This window comes from Lissotriton vulgaris, chromosome 1_1 (assembly GCF_964263255.1).
Source record: "Lissotriton vulgaris chromosome 1_1, aLisVul1.2, whole genome shotgun sequence".
Classification (NCBI taxonomy): domain Eukaryota; kingdom Metazoa; phylum Chordata; class Amphibia; order Caudata; family Salamandridae; genus Lissotriton; species Lissotriton vulgaris.
In genome coordinates, this window is record NC_141685.1 from 2,144,274,840 (window position 1) to 2,144,291,834 (window position 16,995).

Genomic DNA, 16,995 nt, shown 5'->3' on the forward strand with positions numbered 1-16,995 from the left:
CCAAAAACTCCGCGATCGGCGTTTGTAAACAGGAAAGAAGCATCGCGAACGGGCAGAACAAGAAATTCCGCATGTTTGCAGAACTTTCTGCATGCTCGCATGGATTTTTTACAGTTTTGCTGAGATTTGCATAGCGCGACTACGCAAATTCCACCCACCCCTAGATAAGTGTATTTGAAATTTCCTCACAATTTGTTTATGGTGGTCATGATGCCTTATCTGTAACAGTGTTGATTTACTTCTTTTACTGATAACCGTCAATAACTGGAAGTGGTGGAAATTTTGCTGTCACATAAAACAATTAAGTTGGTTAAAATTGTTTGTGGAGTACCGCAGTGCTATCTAGCAAGTACTGCAGTACTTACAGAAATAGAAAAAAATAAAGATGTACAAAATTAAAAATATAATGTATTACACTATAGTTCCCCTTAGAATCCAGAAACCACACTAAGGGGCCGATTCCGACCTGGATTGGAAAGCTCTCCGACCGAGCCGGATCTGGAGTGTTTTCCGACAGTCCTGCAGTACGACTGAGTGAGTACGATGTAGCCGTATGCTGCCGGACTCGGTTCGGTCGGACTCACATAAAAGTCAATGGGAGCCGGTCGTACGATGTGTACATGGGCTCCCATTGACTGAATAGGTACGTCTCGCACAAGGGCCCCCCCTACAGTGGGTACGCATCGGTGCCATCCGCACCGTACATGCCTGTGTTGGGGAGACCCTTGGGTCTCCCACTGTGTCCGAGTCGGAGGGCTGCGGGTGACAAGGGGCCCGACGTGGATCCCCAAAGGCAACTTCCTGGACGTTTTGCGAGCACCGGCTGTCCGACGCGTGCATCGTACTGGCTCGGTCGTAAATCGCATCCATTGCATGGCATGGTTAGCTTACAGCCGAGAGGTACAGAGCGGTTCGGACCCGCAAACGACTTGGTCGGTGAATTTCATGTAGCTCGCATCGTACTTGCTCTCTCATGCAGCTGTTAGTGTCGGGCGGAAAACAAGCGTATGGTTCATAGTTTTTCCGGACGGATCGCGTTCGTTGCCCTTCCGACCCTGATCGGAATCGGCCCCCAAGTGTGGTCTAAACAAAATTTTGCCCGTACAAAATTGAAAGGCAGCCAATTTGTTCAGACAACACTTAGTCTATGGTCTGGGTTTTATTGAGAAATATAATGTAGTACCACGTTTTTTAAACTTTTTTTCATATTTCATTTTTTTAGGCAATTTAACTACTGTGGTACTTTCAAGGTAGTAATGCAGTACTCCACAATCTTTCTATAAATATATAAAGTAATATAGCAACTTTTACCTACCTTTACACATTTACATGAAGTGACTCCACCTAACTACTTATAAAACAGTAGTACACTATATTTAGACTTAAAACCCAGAACACGGCTAAAGAGTGGTAAAAACAACTTGGCTGCCTTTTACTTTTGTAAAGGCAGTTTTAACCCAATCAAATACTGCCTTGTCATCATCATGTTTCGTGGCATACATGTGAAATTTCCACTGTATGCCGCCACCCACTAAGTTTTTGTGCCTTATTACTTGAACACTACTTGACCAAATTGCATCTACTAACAAAAAGAATTCCTTCTACACTATAATCTATGTTCCTGCCATTTTTTATGGAAATGAGACAGTGTAAAAAGTTGAGAAAAATACATTGATGAACAACACCTTTTAGGACCCCCTCCCCCTTTTTCTTTGCACTACCTTAATGAATCACCGCAAAAGTTTGCATCATCCGTCAAGATAAAAGAAGCAATAGGTCTGCAAAGTTTAATAGAGATTCATCAAGCTGTGGCAAAGTTATTAGAGAGCAAACATTGAAGCAATTCTGAACTCTGTAACTAACACATACACAAGCACGCACACACACAATCAATCCATCAACCAATCAGGGATTTGTGAAGTGCGCTACTCACCCTTGAGTAAGTCGAGGGATGGTCGTGCAGCTCCGAATCTGCTAAAGAGCCAGGTCTTGAGGCTTTTTCTGAAGGTAGGCAGAGAAGGGGAACGTCTGATGTTGAGCAGGAGTTCATTCCAGGTATTTGCTGCGATGTAGGAGTAGGCTCCTCCAACTGTTCTGGCTCTGTGGATGCGTGGGGTTTTGGCGAGGGTGAGATCAGCGGACCGGAGGTTTCTCTTGGGCGCGTGAAATGAGACTCTTTCGCTGAGGTATTGGGGACGGGTGTTGTGGAGGGATTTGTAGGCGTGAGTGAGTAGCTTGTAGGTAACTCTCTTCTTGACGGGGAACCAGTGAAGGTCTCGTGGGTGCTGGGAGATGTGTTTGTGTCGTAGGATGCTGAGGACAAGCCTAGCAGCAGTGTTCCGGATGGTCTGGAGTTTCCGGAGCAGGGATTTGTTGATTCCGGTGTAGAGGGCGTTTCCACAATCCAGTCTGCTGGTTATTAGTGCATGTGTGACTGTTTTTCTGGATTGGGGGGATCCACTGGAAGGTCTTGCGAAGGATGCAGATGGTGTTGAAGCATGAGGAGGAGATGGCATTGATCTGTCGGGTGACGTGAGAGAGGCGTTGAGTATGATGCAGAGGTTCTGGGCATGGTCTGTGGGAGTAGGAGGGCGCTGAGGGTGGCGGGACACCAGGTGTTTTCCCATGCTGAGGGGGTGGGTCCGAGGACGAGGACTCTGTCTTCTCCAAGTTGAGCTTCAGACAGCTGCTGTACATCCAGGATGCAACGTCTTTCATTCCTTCTGGATGCTGAGCCTGGTGGTGTTGGGTTCCCTTGTGAGGGAGTGGAGGAGCTGGGTGTCGTCGGCGTAGAATAATATTCTGAGTCCATGCTGTCTGACAATTGCAGCGAGAGGGGCCATGTAGATGTAGATGTTGAAGAGCATGGGGCTGAGCGACGATCCTTGGGGTGCTCCGCAGTTGGGTTTGGAGAGGAAGGGCGGGAGTCTTATTCTTTAGGTTCGCCTGGTGAAGAAAGAAAGGATCCAGTAGAGGGCAGTTCACTGTACACTGGCGTCGTGCAGTATGGCGGTGAGAGTGCAGTGGGAGACGGTCGAAGGCTGTAGAGAGGTCAAGTAAGATGAGGGCCGCGTGTTGCCCTGGTCGAAGAGAGTGCGGATGCCATCTTTGGCAGCGAGGAGGGCAGTCTAAGTGCTGTGGTTGCAGTGGAATCCGGATTGGGAAGAGTTGAGGATGCAGTTGTCTTCAATGTAGTTTGTGAGCTGGCTGTTGAAGATCTTCTTGGTGACTTTCACCGTGAAAGGGAGGGGAGAGATGGGAATGTAGGTTTTGAGGTCCGTAGGGTCTGCGGAGGGCTTCTTGAGGAGGGGCTTGACTTCTGAGCATTTCCGGTCACCTGGGAATGTGCTGGATTCGAAAGCGGTGTTGATGTTGCATCGTAGATCAGGTGCTATGGCAGTGGCAGCTAGGTAGAAAATGTGTGGCGGGCAGGGTTCCATCAGGGCTCCTGAGTGGATGCTCTTTATGGTCGTGGCGGTGGCTTTGGTGGTGACCGGGGTCCAAGGGGAGATGGTAGGCTGGCTGGCATTGCTGGGTGTGGGCGCCGTTTAGGCATCGGGTGTCTGATCGTTTAAGTTGTCATAGAGGAATGTAGTGTGGGTTATGAGCCGCTTTTTGCGTGCATGTTAAGTTAGCATGGCTTATTAGGGGTTTAAACGCCATTTTTCCTTTTTTCTGTTTTTGCACACGGCACTACTTAGCCGTTTTTGCTGAGTTAGCTTTCACGAAGGTCTATACATGAGAAAGGGTTTGTTTTTCGACATCTTTAGACATCCATCGTGTCACCAGTCTGTACAGTGAGTGCTGAGCCGCCAAGGTTATCATAACGTGCAAGCCTGTTTATCGGCGTGCCCGTGTAACACATTTTAGACACAACAATTTATTATAGCACACTTGCCAGAATTGAACACACCTGGAAGATTCCAGGCATGCAGAGAGACTAATCCTGGCATGCAGAGATCCTGATGTAATTTACACTTACTGAGCGGACAGGTAAATGGGGTCCCCCTAAAGAATACTCCAGAGACCTTCTATCCATACTAATATAATAAAGAGAGAGCCCAAACCTTTGAGGCGGGTAATCCCAGGTACCACAGCACTAATCACAACACCCAATACATCATTGGAAAGGGCAGTTGCAGCAGAAAGACATAGGCTATGCAGACGCCCACCATATACATTTAAAAGGTAAAAGAACAGTGCCAGCAAAGTAGTCCCCTGTGGGCGTGTCTGCGTTGTGCTTTGGGCGTGTGCTGGGGGTGTGTGCTGTGGGCGTGTGCTGGGGGTGTGGGCGTGTACGGAAATAAAAGCGAGCGTTGTGCCCAATATTCATTGTTTTTTCTTCCCAGGTTCTGTAAATTCCAGCTCCGGGTGTCCACCCTGCTCACTTTAAATACCCCTGCACCCCATAATCACAACCCACCCTTACTCCTTAAAATACCCCAACACCCTTAAACACTAACCCATCTTAACCCTATGAATATACCCTGTACCCCAAAACCCAAACCTATCCCTAAACCCTAAAATACACCTATACCCCAAAACCCAAACCTAGCCCTGAACCCTATAAATACCCCTGTACCTCAAAACCCAAACCTACCCCTGAACCCTAAAATACCACTGTACCCCAAAACTCAAACCTAGCCCTGAACCCTTAAAATACCCCTGTACCCCAAAACCCAAACCTACCCCTGAACCCTAAAATACCCCTGTACCCCAAAACCCAAACATAGCCCTGAACCATTAAAATACCCCTGTACCCCAAAATCCAAACCTAGCACTGAACCCCTAAAATACCCCTGTACCCCAAAACCCAAACCTAGCCCTGAACCATTAAAATACCCCTGTACCCCAAAATCCAAACCTAGCACTGAACCCTTAAAATACCCCTGTACCCCAAAACCCAAACCTACCCCTGAACCCTAAAAATACCCCTATACCCCAAAACCCAAACCTAGCCCTGTATCCCTAAAACTACCCCTGTACCCCATAACCCAAAACTATATCTGAACCCTTAAAATACCCAAACACCTCAAAACATATACCTCAGTACCCCAAAACATATAGCCCTATACCCATACTTACCTTATCCAAACAAAAACATGCTTTTACCATTCATGCATTTACAACGAATTTCATTGTAAATGTAAGCGTGGTAAAAGCATGTTAAATGTAATGCCATGCGTTATAATGGCATTGCGAAGTCATGGTACTTTCGTAATGAAAGTATACGGAGTGATGGTATGCGGTAAGAAAGTTGCGGAATAATGGGTGTTTACCCTGCCCCGGTGAGTACATTGGTGGCACGGCGGCCCAAATCTCCAGCAACATACTCATATTTTTTCACCACCGATTTGAAAAATGCACAGGTCTCTCTCATTGATGGCCAGCACCGAGATACACTTTTAGACACACCTCCCGCCACAAGTTCTAGAATTGCGAGCTTTTGAGCTGGGGAGCTACGTTCAAATCTCGGCATCAGCTCAACATCCTGTGATTATAGGCAAATTGCGTAGTCTCCCCGCCTACCACAAATGAATGTGTTCTTCTGTAATGTAAATTGTGCTCATGCCATGTTGTCGAGTTCGGGCTATATAATATTGCAAGGAAGAACAAAGTTCGGAAACTCGAGTTTACACACTACTGAACGTGCACTCTTAAGTGCATCAGCAGTGCACTGTGAATCGGAGCGTCTCACAGGCCTGTCACAGATAAGAAATGCTATCAAAACGAAATCCTACAAAACAATATACTACTGGCTGGCAGCAATTCATACCCGGACAACGTCGGGACGGGCTGCTAGTAGTTTTATAATACACTAGCAGCCCGTCCCGACATTGTCCGGGTATGAATTGATGCCGGCCAGTAGTATATTGTTTTGTAGGATTTCGTTTTGATAGCATTTCTTATCTGTGACAGGCCTATGAAACGCTCTGATTCACAGTGCACTGCTGATGCACTTAAGAGTGCGCGTTCAGTAGTGTGTGAACTCGAGTTTCCCTACTTTATTTTTCCTTGCAATATAATATATCGCCCACTCGACAACATGGCATGAGCACAATTTACATTACAGAAGAACACATTCATTTGTGGTAGGCATGGGGAGACAAAGCGATTTGCCTGGAATCACAGGATGTTGAGCTGATGCCTAGATTCGAACGTAGCTCCCCAGCTCTAAAGTTCACAATTCTAGAACTTGTGGCGGGAGGTGTGTCTAAAAGTGTATGTCGGTGCTGGCCATCAATGAGAGAGACCTGTGCATTTTTCAAATCGGTGGTGAAAAAATATGAGTATGTTGCTGGAGATGTGGGCCGCTGTGCCACCAATGTACTTACCGGGGGAGGGTAAACACCCATTATTCCGCAACTTTCTTTCCGCATACCATCACTCCGCATACTGTCATTACAAAAGTACCATGACTCCGCAATGCCATTATAACGCATGGCATTACATTTTATATGCTTTTACCACACATACATTTACAACGAAATTCGTTGTAAATGCATGAATGGTAAAAGCATGTTTTTTTTAATGTTTGAATAAGGTAAGTATGGGTATAGGGGTATATGTTTTGGGGTACTGAGGTATACTTTTAGGGGTGTTTGGGTATTTTAAGGGTTCAGATATAGTTTTGGGTTATGGGGTACAGGGGTAGTTTTAGGGTTTAGGGATAGGTATGGGTTTTGGGGTACAGGGGTATTTTAAGGGTTCAGGGCTAGGTTTGGGTTTTGGGGTACAGGGGAATTTTAGGGTTCAGGGGTAGGTTTGGGTTTTGGAGTACAGGGGTATTTTTAGGGTTCAGGGCTAGCTTTGGGTTTTGGGGTACAGGGGTATTTTTAGGGTTCAGGGGTAGGTTTGGGTTTTGAGGTACAGGGGTATTTATAGGGTTCAGGGCTAGGTTTGGGTTTTGGGGTACAGGGGTATTTTTAGGATTTAGGGATAGGTTTGGGTTTTGGGGTACAGGGTATATTTATAGGGTTAAGATGGGTTAGTGTTTAAGGGTGTTGGGGTATTTTAAGGAGTAGGGGTGGGTTATGATTATGGGGTGCATGGGTATTTAAAGGGAGCAGGGTGGACACCCGGAGCTGGAATGTACAGAACCTGTGAAGAAAAAACAATGAAATATTGGGCACAACGATCGCTTTTTTTTCCCGTAATCCTGTGCCCCACACACGCCCACGGCCCAAGCACACGCCCACAGCACACGATATGAGACATGGCATGAAGGGCGGAACGTACCACACGCCCCCAGCGTTTGTCACGCCCCCAGCACACGCCCACAGCACAACGCAGACACGCCCACAAGGGACTACTTTGCTGGCACGGTTCTTTTACCTTTTAAATGTATATGGTGGGTATCTGCATAGCTCATGTCTTTCTGCTGCAACTGCCCTTTCCAACGCTGTATTGGGTGTTGTGATTGGTGCTGTGGTTCCTGAGATTACCCGCCTCAAAGGTTTGGGCTCTCTCTTTAATATATTAGAATAGATATAAATAGTTCCTAGATAGGGAGGGTGCTTTAAATAGGCGCTTTTATCACCTGTTTGCACTATCATTGTAATATGATTCCTCCTTTTGTATTTTATGGAATTGTAACCATGCTGACCATATTATTATTAATCATATGTATGCTTATGTTGATTAAAATACTGCGCTTGAGATCATGTCGTTAAAATAAACATTTTAACCTTACTGTGTCTCTATTATACTCCTGTTGTGGACTGGTATGAACGTATAACAAAAGAGTGTTCTCACTTCCCACCATTCTTGAGATAGTCCTAAGTCGCATGTTCTAGGTTGTCTAATCATTGGTTTCTTTGCTATAGGACGAAGAGCTAATGTGGCACTGAATGCTAGTCTGGTAGGGGATTTTGGGTACGCACTTGAGTTTTGGCACACCCTAATTCACTGAGGTCCTAAGTCTCTGTGGACAGTTCTGTGTTTGCGCAGAATCCCTAGAACAGGGACTTGATCTTGAGATGGAAGTAGGATCCGAGTTTGTTGCAGAGGTCCTGGGAACGAGTGAAGTCCGCTTGCGGGTTTGGCTAATTTCTGGATGATGCTGAAGAGTTCCTTCGGTGGCTGGACTCAGTGAGGATTTTATACAGGATGAAGTTCACACACATACACACACAAACACACAGACACACACACCCATTATAAAGATTCCTCTTCACGTGCTGTTCTGCTGATGGGCAGAAAGGAGCACGCCGGTGGAGGAATATGTCTCCAAAGTTTCATGGAGCTTTGTCCAGCTGTGGCAAAGTTATTAGAGGGCAAACATCAGAGTAATTCGGAACTCTGTAACTAACACACATACATGCACACCCCTCCCCCACAAATAAATAATTCCTCTTGTTTTCACCAAAAGGTGCTGTTATCCTCATGGGCAGAAAGAACCATTTTGAGCCCATAGACTAAAGAGGACATTCTCCCAGATAACAGTGGGCGGCTCGTGGGTATCCATGGGCTGTTCCAACTGTGGCTGCACTCAGTGTAGCCGAACTCTATTAGTATACCTCTCACAACAACAGGCTCTAATTATAGGTTCCTCTTTGGAAATTTCGATATAGACAATGTGATGTGTCCATTCTGTGTACTTTCTGTGTGTTTCCTTTTTCGAATGCCATATCTACAATTGTTGTAATCATGCAGTGCATGCTAGAGCTCTGAGTGCATAATAAACAGTTATATATATTAGAATATATGTATATGCAGATTTGGCGGAGGAAGTGGTGAGCTAAACATTTCCTTCTGGGTCACTGGCAGGACCGATTACATGGGTCTCAAGTGACCATGTCTATTTTGTAGCCTGTGGCAGAAACAATGAGACTCCTTTATGTTCTGTCCACTCTACTGGGCTCATAAAACTATTGGGGTGGCCAAGACAGATCTACCAGGTACTCCTGTGTAGCTTGACCCATAAAATAGATTTGCAAAAATTGTTATTTGGCTTTCCTTTTTTTTCTACGCTATTAGTGGAGAGATGTTGATATTTTAAACTTGGTACAGATTTCCTCGCGTAACCTACACTGTCATTGATTTGGGATAAAGGCTTTTGAAATTAAATGAAATTAAATTAAATCTTTTCGTATGAAAGGAATGAAATCTTTTCATACGAAAGGAATGTAAAATCCTCGAGTTTCTGGAATATGTGCTAAATCCAATGGAACAACAGCCAGCAGAATTTCCGCCACCATATATTAGCTTAATGGAGTAAATCGCACCGAGTTGTTCTTAAGTTGAGAACTTAGTGGGACTTACTCCTGGTAGAGGCTTGCTTGCATGTGACCAAGCCGAACACCACAATTACCCTCTGCTGTGTTTTCAGTTCTTCCACAACAGTTGAGAAAGTGTTCTCAGATTTATAAACCATATTATGGAAAGGTATCTATGGGAACATGACTGACTTCTATTGATGTAGGTTGGTTAATTAGACAGATATAAAGAAATCTGTTTACACATGAGGTAGAAATGCTTAATTAACAAATCTCCACTGGTATCAAATCACGTTTTTTAAATAATGGAGGCAACCAGCCAGACTTAGACTACCAATCAGGATTCAATCCTCACAGCTGCATAGAGACAGCAATCCTAAACTCCAGGGAACGACTTGCCATCATCTGTGACACAGACCAAGATGCAAAGCTCATCCTATTGAACTTAGGCTTTGACAGAACTGGTCATGGGCTGATTGCGGTGCTCATGGAAAGGCTTGTTCTTGGGCTCGACTCCCTGTAATAAATAAGGATGCATCAACCTCGAACAGTACATGTCAACATGGACATAGCTAAAGTTCATGAAGAAGGTGCAATGGCTCCAAGGCCCAGAGGTGAGAGGGACCCCAGCGTCACTGCACCAGCTGCAATTTAGCTGAAATGCTGCCTGCTCAGAATACTTTTTGGGGAGTGCCTCCCTGGTGCCTGGCTCCTTTTTAGGTCTCGGACCGTAGGCTGCGCTTGCGCAGTCTCGCTCCGAGATTTAATGTTTCTTAGTATGGGGGCTTTAACCCGCCCCTATTCTCCATTGGCTGGCTTCCTAAACGGAGGCCAGCCATTGGAGGAGAGCGGCATCACTCCGTTTAAGCCCCGTCTTTTTCGGATTCGGGGGCGTCTTTTTTCGCTTCTTTCTTGTTTTCTTTCTCTCCTCCAATGGGAAGAGGAGAGAACAAAAACCACGCCCGAATCCGAAAATGACGGGGCTTTTCAGAGACCAATTTCAGCTGGACCACCGCGAGAAGCAAGGGAGAACGTCAGAGTCCTCCGCCTCAGCCAGTAAGTGCTTGCTTTTCTTGCCTCTGCCCCCCCTGTTTGTGCTCGCTTTACATATATTTCCTATAGATAACTGTATGCCCCTTCGGTAGCTATGTGCACCTAGGTGTTTCCGCTTGAATTGAAGCTCCCCCGGAGATTAGTCGGTCTCCCTGGCCGCATTCCCTGCAGTCCTGGCAGATCACACAGACCCCCCCCGCCCTAGTCCGTCTTCCTGGCCGCATTCCCCGCAGTCCTGGCAGCTCGCACAGACAACCACCACCCATGAATCATGGCCTTGTCAACCCGCACGAGGCCGGAGACACAGAGACACCGCTGGACCACGTTTATTGCACTTTAAGTGGCGGGTGGTTTGGCTGCTCCGAGGTGGTGGGGGGGGGCCTGGGATTGAGGTAGCGCCATGAGGGTCTTCAGACCTCTCCCAGGCGCTCACTCGGCACTTCCGTGAAGGGACAGGCAGGCACTGCGGGTCTCTCGACACCTTTCTCACTCACACGTGCACCTCAAAGGTGCGGGGTGCTATAGTGAGAGAAACAAAGCGCCCTGACACCTCTGGGTAAAATGCGCGCTATATAGAAACCCATAAGTAAACAAAACAAAGAATACCCACCCTCATGACCCCCACAGTCTGATGCACGAGCTAGTCATTAATATCTATGCTATTATATCGGGGGGCTTCAATACAAGCAGAAGCACTAAGGTGCACATAGCTACAGAAGGGGCATACAGTTATCTATAGGAAATATATGTAAATCTATAAATAATGCCATGATGGTTGTCCTATTTCAGCATGACTTGGCTAGGGAAAATTAGCCTTGTCTCAACTTTCTGTAATAATAAGAGACCGCCTTCGTCCTGGTACCTCCAATCAGAAGATAGTCAATCTTAAATCTCTGGTCAGCTTTGCTTCCTTCACGGCTCTATTAGATTTCACTAGACAGACGACACAAACCGACTTTAATTAAGTGAAGGTATAGAACGGCGATCGGTACCCTGGTTTATAGTCACTGAAATGTTTAGGGATTGTACTGGGAGGAGCCTGGTGGCTGTATTGCTCCATAAATATTGCTGTGATTTGCAAAAAAACACATGATTCACTCCGGAAAAGTCCACCCACTTGCCCCGGAAAAAAAACTTCTTTGTTGCTCTCCCGGAAGGAACCATCTGCCTCGCTTCCCCGGAAGGGAATGCCCAGCCGTTCTGGGCTGGCTTTGGACATGCAAATGTTTACCAGTGTCTTTGCTCTCTGAGAGTTTCAGGAAAGACTTCCCCCTGGAAAGACCAGACTCTTGCAGCACTGAACCGTGTGCTGCTTTTAAGATATCAGAGAGCAGTCTTTAGACGTAGAAAAAGCCTGTGCCGGGGAGCTGCGTTCAGGCTGGTCAAGTTGTGGCGCAAAAGTGTGGGTATTGTAGAGTTCTGTGACCAGCAAGGAGGACAAGATGCCTAGTCAAATGTGCTCTTATGGATGGTGTCAGATATTGGGTTGAGAGAGCTTGGAGCTAGACACCCAACCTGATTAGTGTTGTGTGCTGGAGCTCTAAAATATGACAACCAAACAGCGGTGGAAGTACGTTAAACTAAACTAAATTGTTTTGAAGGGGTAACACGGCCTCCTGGGAAGGTCCGATTCAATCAGGCCCGACTCAAGCAGGCCCGACAATTTTGTATCTGTATTGAGGTTGGAATGGCCCTCCGACGCTGTGAGGCCTCAGCAGCGCTGCACCCCACCCCCTCCCCCAGACTCTGCCTGCCATTTCCTTATCGCGGTGTAACGCTTGCGGTGTACCCCCACCCCTCCAGCGAGTGTCCAGTGGGTGTTGCGGCCTTCCGACTGGTGCAGGGCTGTTTTCTATAATCCCTCTGTTCCCTGCTTGTGCGCGATTTTCTTGCCTCTGTTCCCTGCTTGTGCATTTGTTCCTTGCTTGTGATCCGGTTTTTGTGCCTCTGTTACCTGCTTGTGCCTCTGTTCCCTGTGCGTGCCTCTGTTACCTGCTTGTGCCTCTGTTCCCTGTTCGTGCCTCTGTTACCTGATTGTGCCTCTGTTCCCTGCCTGTGATCCGGTTTTTGTGCCTCTGTTCCCTGCTTGTGCCTCTGTTACCTGCTTGTGCCTCTGTTACCTGTTTGTGCCTCTGTTACCTGTTTGTCCCTCTGTTCCCTGCTTGTGCCTCTGTTCCCTGTTTGTGCCTCTATTCCCTGCTTGTGATCCGGTTTTTGTGCCTCTGTTCCCTGCTTGTGATCCGATTTTCGTGCCTCTGTTCCCGGTTTTCGTGCCTCTGTTCCCTGCTTGTGATTCGGTTTTCGTGCCTCTGTTCGCTGCTTGTGATCCGCTTTTTCATGCCTCTGTTCCCTAGGGCGTTACTGGGCAGAGAGCTGTGTGTGTGTGTGGCTCTGTGTGCGTGGCTCTGTGTGCGTGTGTGGCTCTGTGTGTGTGTGGCTCTGTCTGTGTGCGTGTGGCTGTGTGTGTGTGTGTGTGTGTGTGTGGCTCTGTGTCTGCTAATACTCTCTACTACTCTCTAATGCTCACCTATTGCCACTGTAAATGACAATACCATTTATTTCTGTTTTAAAAAAAAATGAAAAAATGCCATTTGCAATGCCAATAGCTCTAAATTTAACAAAGCCGAGACCATTGCATTGTAAATGCTTGTTGACTACTCTTGGGAATTTAGGGGAAAAGTCACAGACGCAAAGAGAGAGAGGGGCCAGGCAGACTCGGAACTGAAAAGCTGCATACAGAGGGCTCATCATGAGGAAGATAATACTGTACTGAGAAAAGGAAGACAAAGAAAGCAGAATGAGGGCAGGAATCTAAAGGAGGAGAAAAAAAGGAAGAAAGAAGATGCGAGAAGAGAAGATGTCCATGTGAGAGCAAAAGGGAGGAAGAGAAGAGAGAGGACTTGGAGAATAAAGGTAAAAACATAGGATATAGATAGATGATCATCATGTTTGTTGAGAAGTGGGAAGGAGAAGAAAGGGGGGAAAGACCAGTGGGTAAAGAAGAGCAAGAGAAGAAGACAAAGTAACTTGGGGAAGAAGAAGAAGACAAGTGGAAAAGAAGGGCAAGAGGCTCAGTAGAAGGGCATAGGGAGAAGGGACAGTGAAAGTGCACAAATAGTTAATAGAAGAAAGAGAAGCGAGAAAGGGATGGACAAGAAGTAGAATGTGGAACCCAGAGCCATGACTATCCTTAGTGCAAGCAGCTGCAGTGGCATTGCTGTCCAGGCTTGTGAGGGGCCCACTGCACCCAAATTATAGAGAGACCTGGGTGTAAGGAGCCTAATTTTCCTTGCTTGTCTTCAGGCCCAATATACTCTTGGTGCTCCAATACAACTCATAGATCATCAGTGTTATGCCACCTACCAGTGTTATCTACACTGAGCAAGTCGGGAAGAAACCTATGGTCCAACAGAGACACTAAGGGACATGAAATAGCGATATTTACCGCTAAATGCGGTTAGCGCATTTTTTAAATCGCTGCCTATCGCTGGATATGTTAGCTGAGAACACCTGCTATTAGCAATGTTTTTCTCCATTGTGCTAAAATATCCAGCGATAGTGGCGAAATGCGTGAATATCGCTGGAAATCCAGCGATATTCTGGCATTAACGCCAATGGGGACTTAACCTGAAAACCCACCTCCCATTGGATAAACAGGTAAGTCATGTTTTTAGCAGGCGTTAGATTATAGCGATAATCGCGCTTAGCGCGATTTTTTTATCGCTATGCCTGCCTTGCTAACAGTTTGGGTACGCCCACTTTGCATGTCATTAGCGATAAATTTTGCTGATATGCAAAGCGGGCCCCAAAATGGTCGCTATCGCCTAAAAGCTGTCGCTAACTTCTGTTAGCGACAGCTTGCTAATCGGGCAATAAAAATATCGCTGCTTTAGCGGCAAAAAGTGCTGCTAAAGCAGCGATATGGCCCTTAGCTCCCTAATACCAAAAGGCTAGCACAACATTTGGGATGGGCACAACATTTGGGATGATATGCTTCTTTGGTGGAAAAGGGCCTTAATTCTAAGGGGGAGATTTACAAGCCCCTTGTGTCCCTTTTGCGCCGTCGTTGCATCACTTTTGTGATGCAGCGGCGGCGTAAAAGTTGCGGCCTATTTACAACGTGACACATCTGGGGAGATGCGTCATGTTGTAAAGCCCTGCGTGACATTATATCTGCGTCAGGTATGATGAATGCAGGGTAGGCGTTTCCACGCAGGAAAGTCTCGTTAAAGTGACGCAGTGAAATCTACAAGATTTCACTACGTGACTTTTAGGATGCTACTGCATCAAAACCTTACGCCTGCTTGAAGCAGGCGTAAGGAGTGACGCACTGTATTGGGAATAGGCCGCAACACACATTGCTGGAGTTGCGTCGTGCTTGCTACAGGACTCCAGCAATGCGTGACTTTTCCGTCAGTAGATGCGTCAGGATTTCTGACGCATCTGTCAATCCTTGTGCCATGGTGCGCCGTATTATAAATATATGGCGCATCCAAGGGGACGCAAGGGTATTGCATGGTGGCGCACGGTAAGTGACCCATCTCTACAGATGCGTCACTTTCTTGTAAATCTGCCCCTAAGACTTTCTTTCAAGTCCAACCTGAAAATCTTCTGATGTACACTCTCTCTCTCAATGTCCAGTGAACTCGTGATCAGTTTGTAAAGTCCCCTTTTTCACACTGCCTCCCCAAATGTGCCCTTTCCCTCTTCGTACACTTACTTTCCTTCCCTCCACCCCATCCCCGCATCATGAAACTAGAAGTGTTCTGGTAGAAGCTGTGCACAATAAATACATTCAAATGTGCTATGTGACGTACACATTATTGTGATTCATATCAAACTGAATGTGCTATGTGCAGCATGGTATTAAGCAATCCACTGCATTATGTATTAGGCGGAACTGTTGTTCCGGATCGGGCACAACAACCTGCATCTGTGCCAACCATGAGGTACTAAACAGTGGTTTGCTGCGGGCTCACCTATACACAGTAAAACACATTTATCAGCAGAACAAAATACTCTGCACACATTATACATCACAACACATTTCCAGAAGATCAACTAATATACAAGAATATTTGATGAACGACAATGCAATGCAACGCAAACAAATGTTAAATACAGAAGTGGATAGAGGTGCAAATATACAGGAGTATTTTGTGTACTCATAAATGTGTAATAGTGCGTATAAAATGAGACCACAGAGAACCACTGCGGATATATACAGGTACCGAGGTTCCTATGTGCATACTCATTTGTGTTGTTTTTTTGTTGTTAGCTATAGAGTGCACCGCTGCAAACACGTGCACTCTTCTTTCATGGATCTGGTGCCCCATTCTTGTCGGGAACGGGTTGGACTGCACTTTCACAGGTGGGCTACGCATTTGGGCCCTGCTCTTCAATGCTCTTTCCATTGGAGGATCAGAAGAAGCGAATCAGTTTCACACATTCTATTCGCGTTTACCTTGATGATGTCTAGCCCAGGCTGAGGATATTCCAGGACCGGAAGTTGTTCATCTATATTCATCAATCCAATTTCGTCAGGCTCAGCACCCTGGCTTACCAGATATACTACTTCCTGCAGCAAACTTGTACCTGAAACCAAGACAAAGATTCAGCTTATACATTATGGGTAATTCTGTAAACGGTTTTAAATGTACTTTTAAAACTTTTATTTCAGAATTGCAAGAGAGCTTTTAGAAGAAGCTGTTTTTCCCCTAACAGGAACAGAAACGTTTCAAATGGATGATCTTTTTTCGATCATCTCAACTAAACTCCTTAATTATTACTTCATTTTAGGGGGGTCCGAGATGGTTGACTAATGATGACATGTCTGTTTTGTCGCACTTTGAAAAAATGCAAATAAAAATGTTTATTTAAAAAAAAAAAACGATTACTTCATTTTAATTGAAACTCCCTTGGATTTATGTTCTTATCTGGAGTGAAAAAAGGAGGGCGTTACCCCAATGCTAGGCAGAGGGACGGGGTATACATAAACATACAAAAGAAACAAAAGACCAGATGTAGGTAGCTAAATACCGGTCGGTAACGGCCGAACATCGGCGATTTTCCCGTAACCGACCGGTATTTAGCCCTTTCTAATGTAGGAGGCTGGAAATAAGGATTCGGTATTTTACCGATTCCTTATTTTAAGGAATCTGTAAAATATCGAATCCTTAAAACCTATGTAGCTAGCACTCAAGTGAGTGCATTTTTGCATTAAGGATTCGTTATTTACCCCCAACTACAAGTTGGTGGTAAATACCGAATACCTTTAAAAAAGCAATAATTTGCTTTTTTCAAGGTGCCATGTGGCAGACATACATGCCCTTAGGGCATGAATGTGCGCCACATGTGCACACGTCCACTATTCAGGGGTGCAACAGGGTGTCAATGTGACACCCTGCCACCCTTGAATATGCTCCCGCTATTACCGATTCGGTAAATACCGAATCGGTAATAGTGAATGGCTTCCCTGGCCCATAGGAATGAATGGGAAGGTATTTCTTATTACCGAATCGGTATTACCGATTCGGTAATAAGAAATATTACCGAATCGGTAAATTTTACCGATTTATTACCTACATCATATTTACCGATTCCTAAATACCAAATCGGTAAAATTTGGTATTTAGGAATCGGTAAAATGAGATTACCTACATCTAGCCCAAAGTCCCTACGATCTAATATCAGGAGGGCAAAACACCTCACTGTGGACTGTAAG

The 16,995-nt window shown here is 45.8% G+C and overlaps 1 protein-coding gene across 1 annotated transcript in view; it reads right to left on the reverse strand.

Annotated features, from left to right (window-relative positions):
* Positions 1–16,995, reverse strand: part of SULT4A1 (sulfotransferase family 4A member 1) — a 154,797-nt gene that overhangs the window by 54,183 nt on the left and 83,619 nt on the right. The window contains exon 2 of the mRNA XM_086922306.1: positions 15,736–15,866. Within this exon, the coding sequence (XP_086778432.1) occupies positions 15,736–15,866 (131 nt within the window). The remainder of the gene's footprint in view (positions 1–15,735; positions 15,867–16,995) is intronic.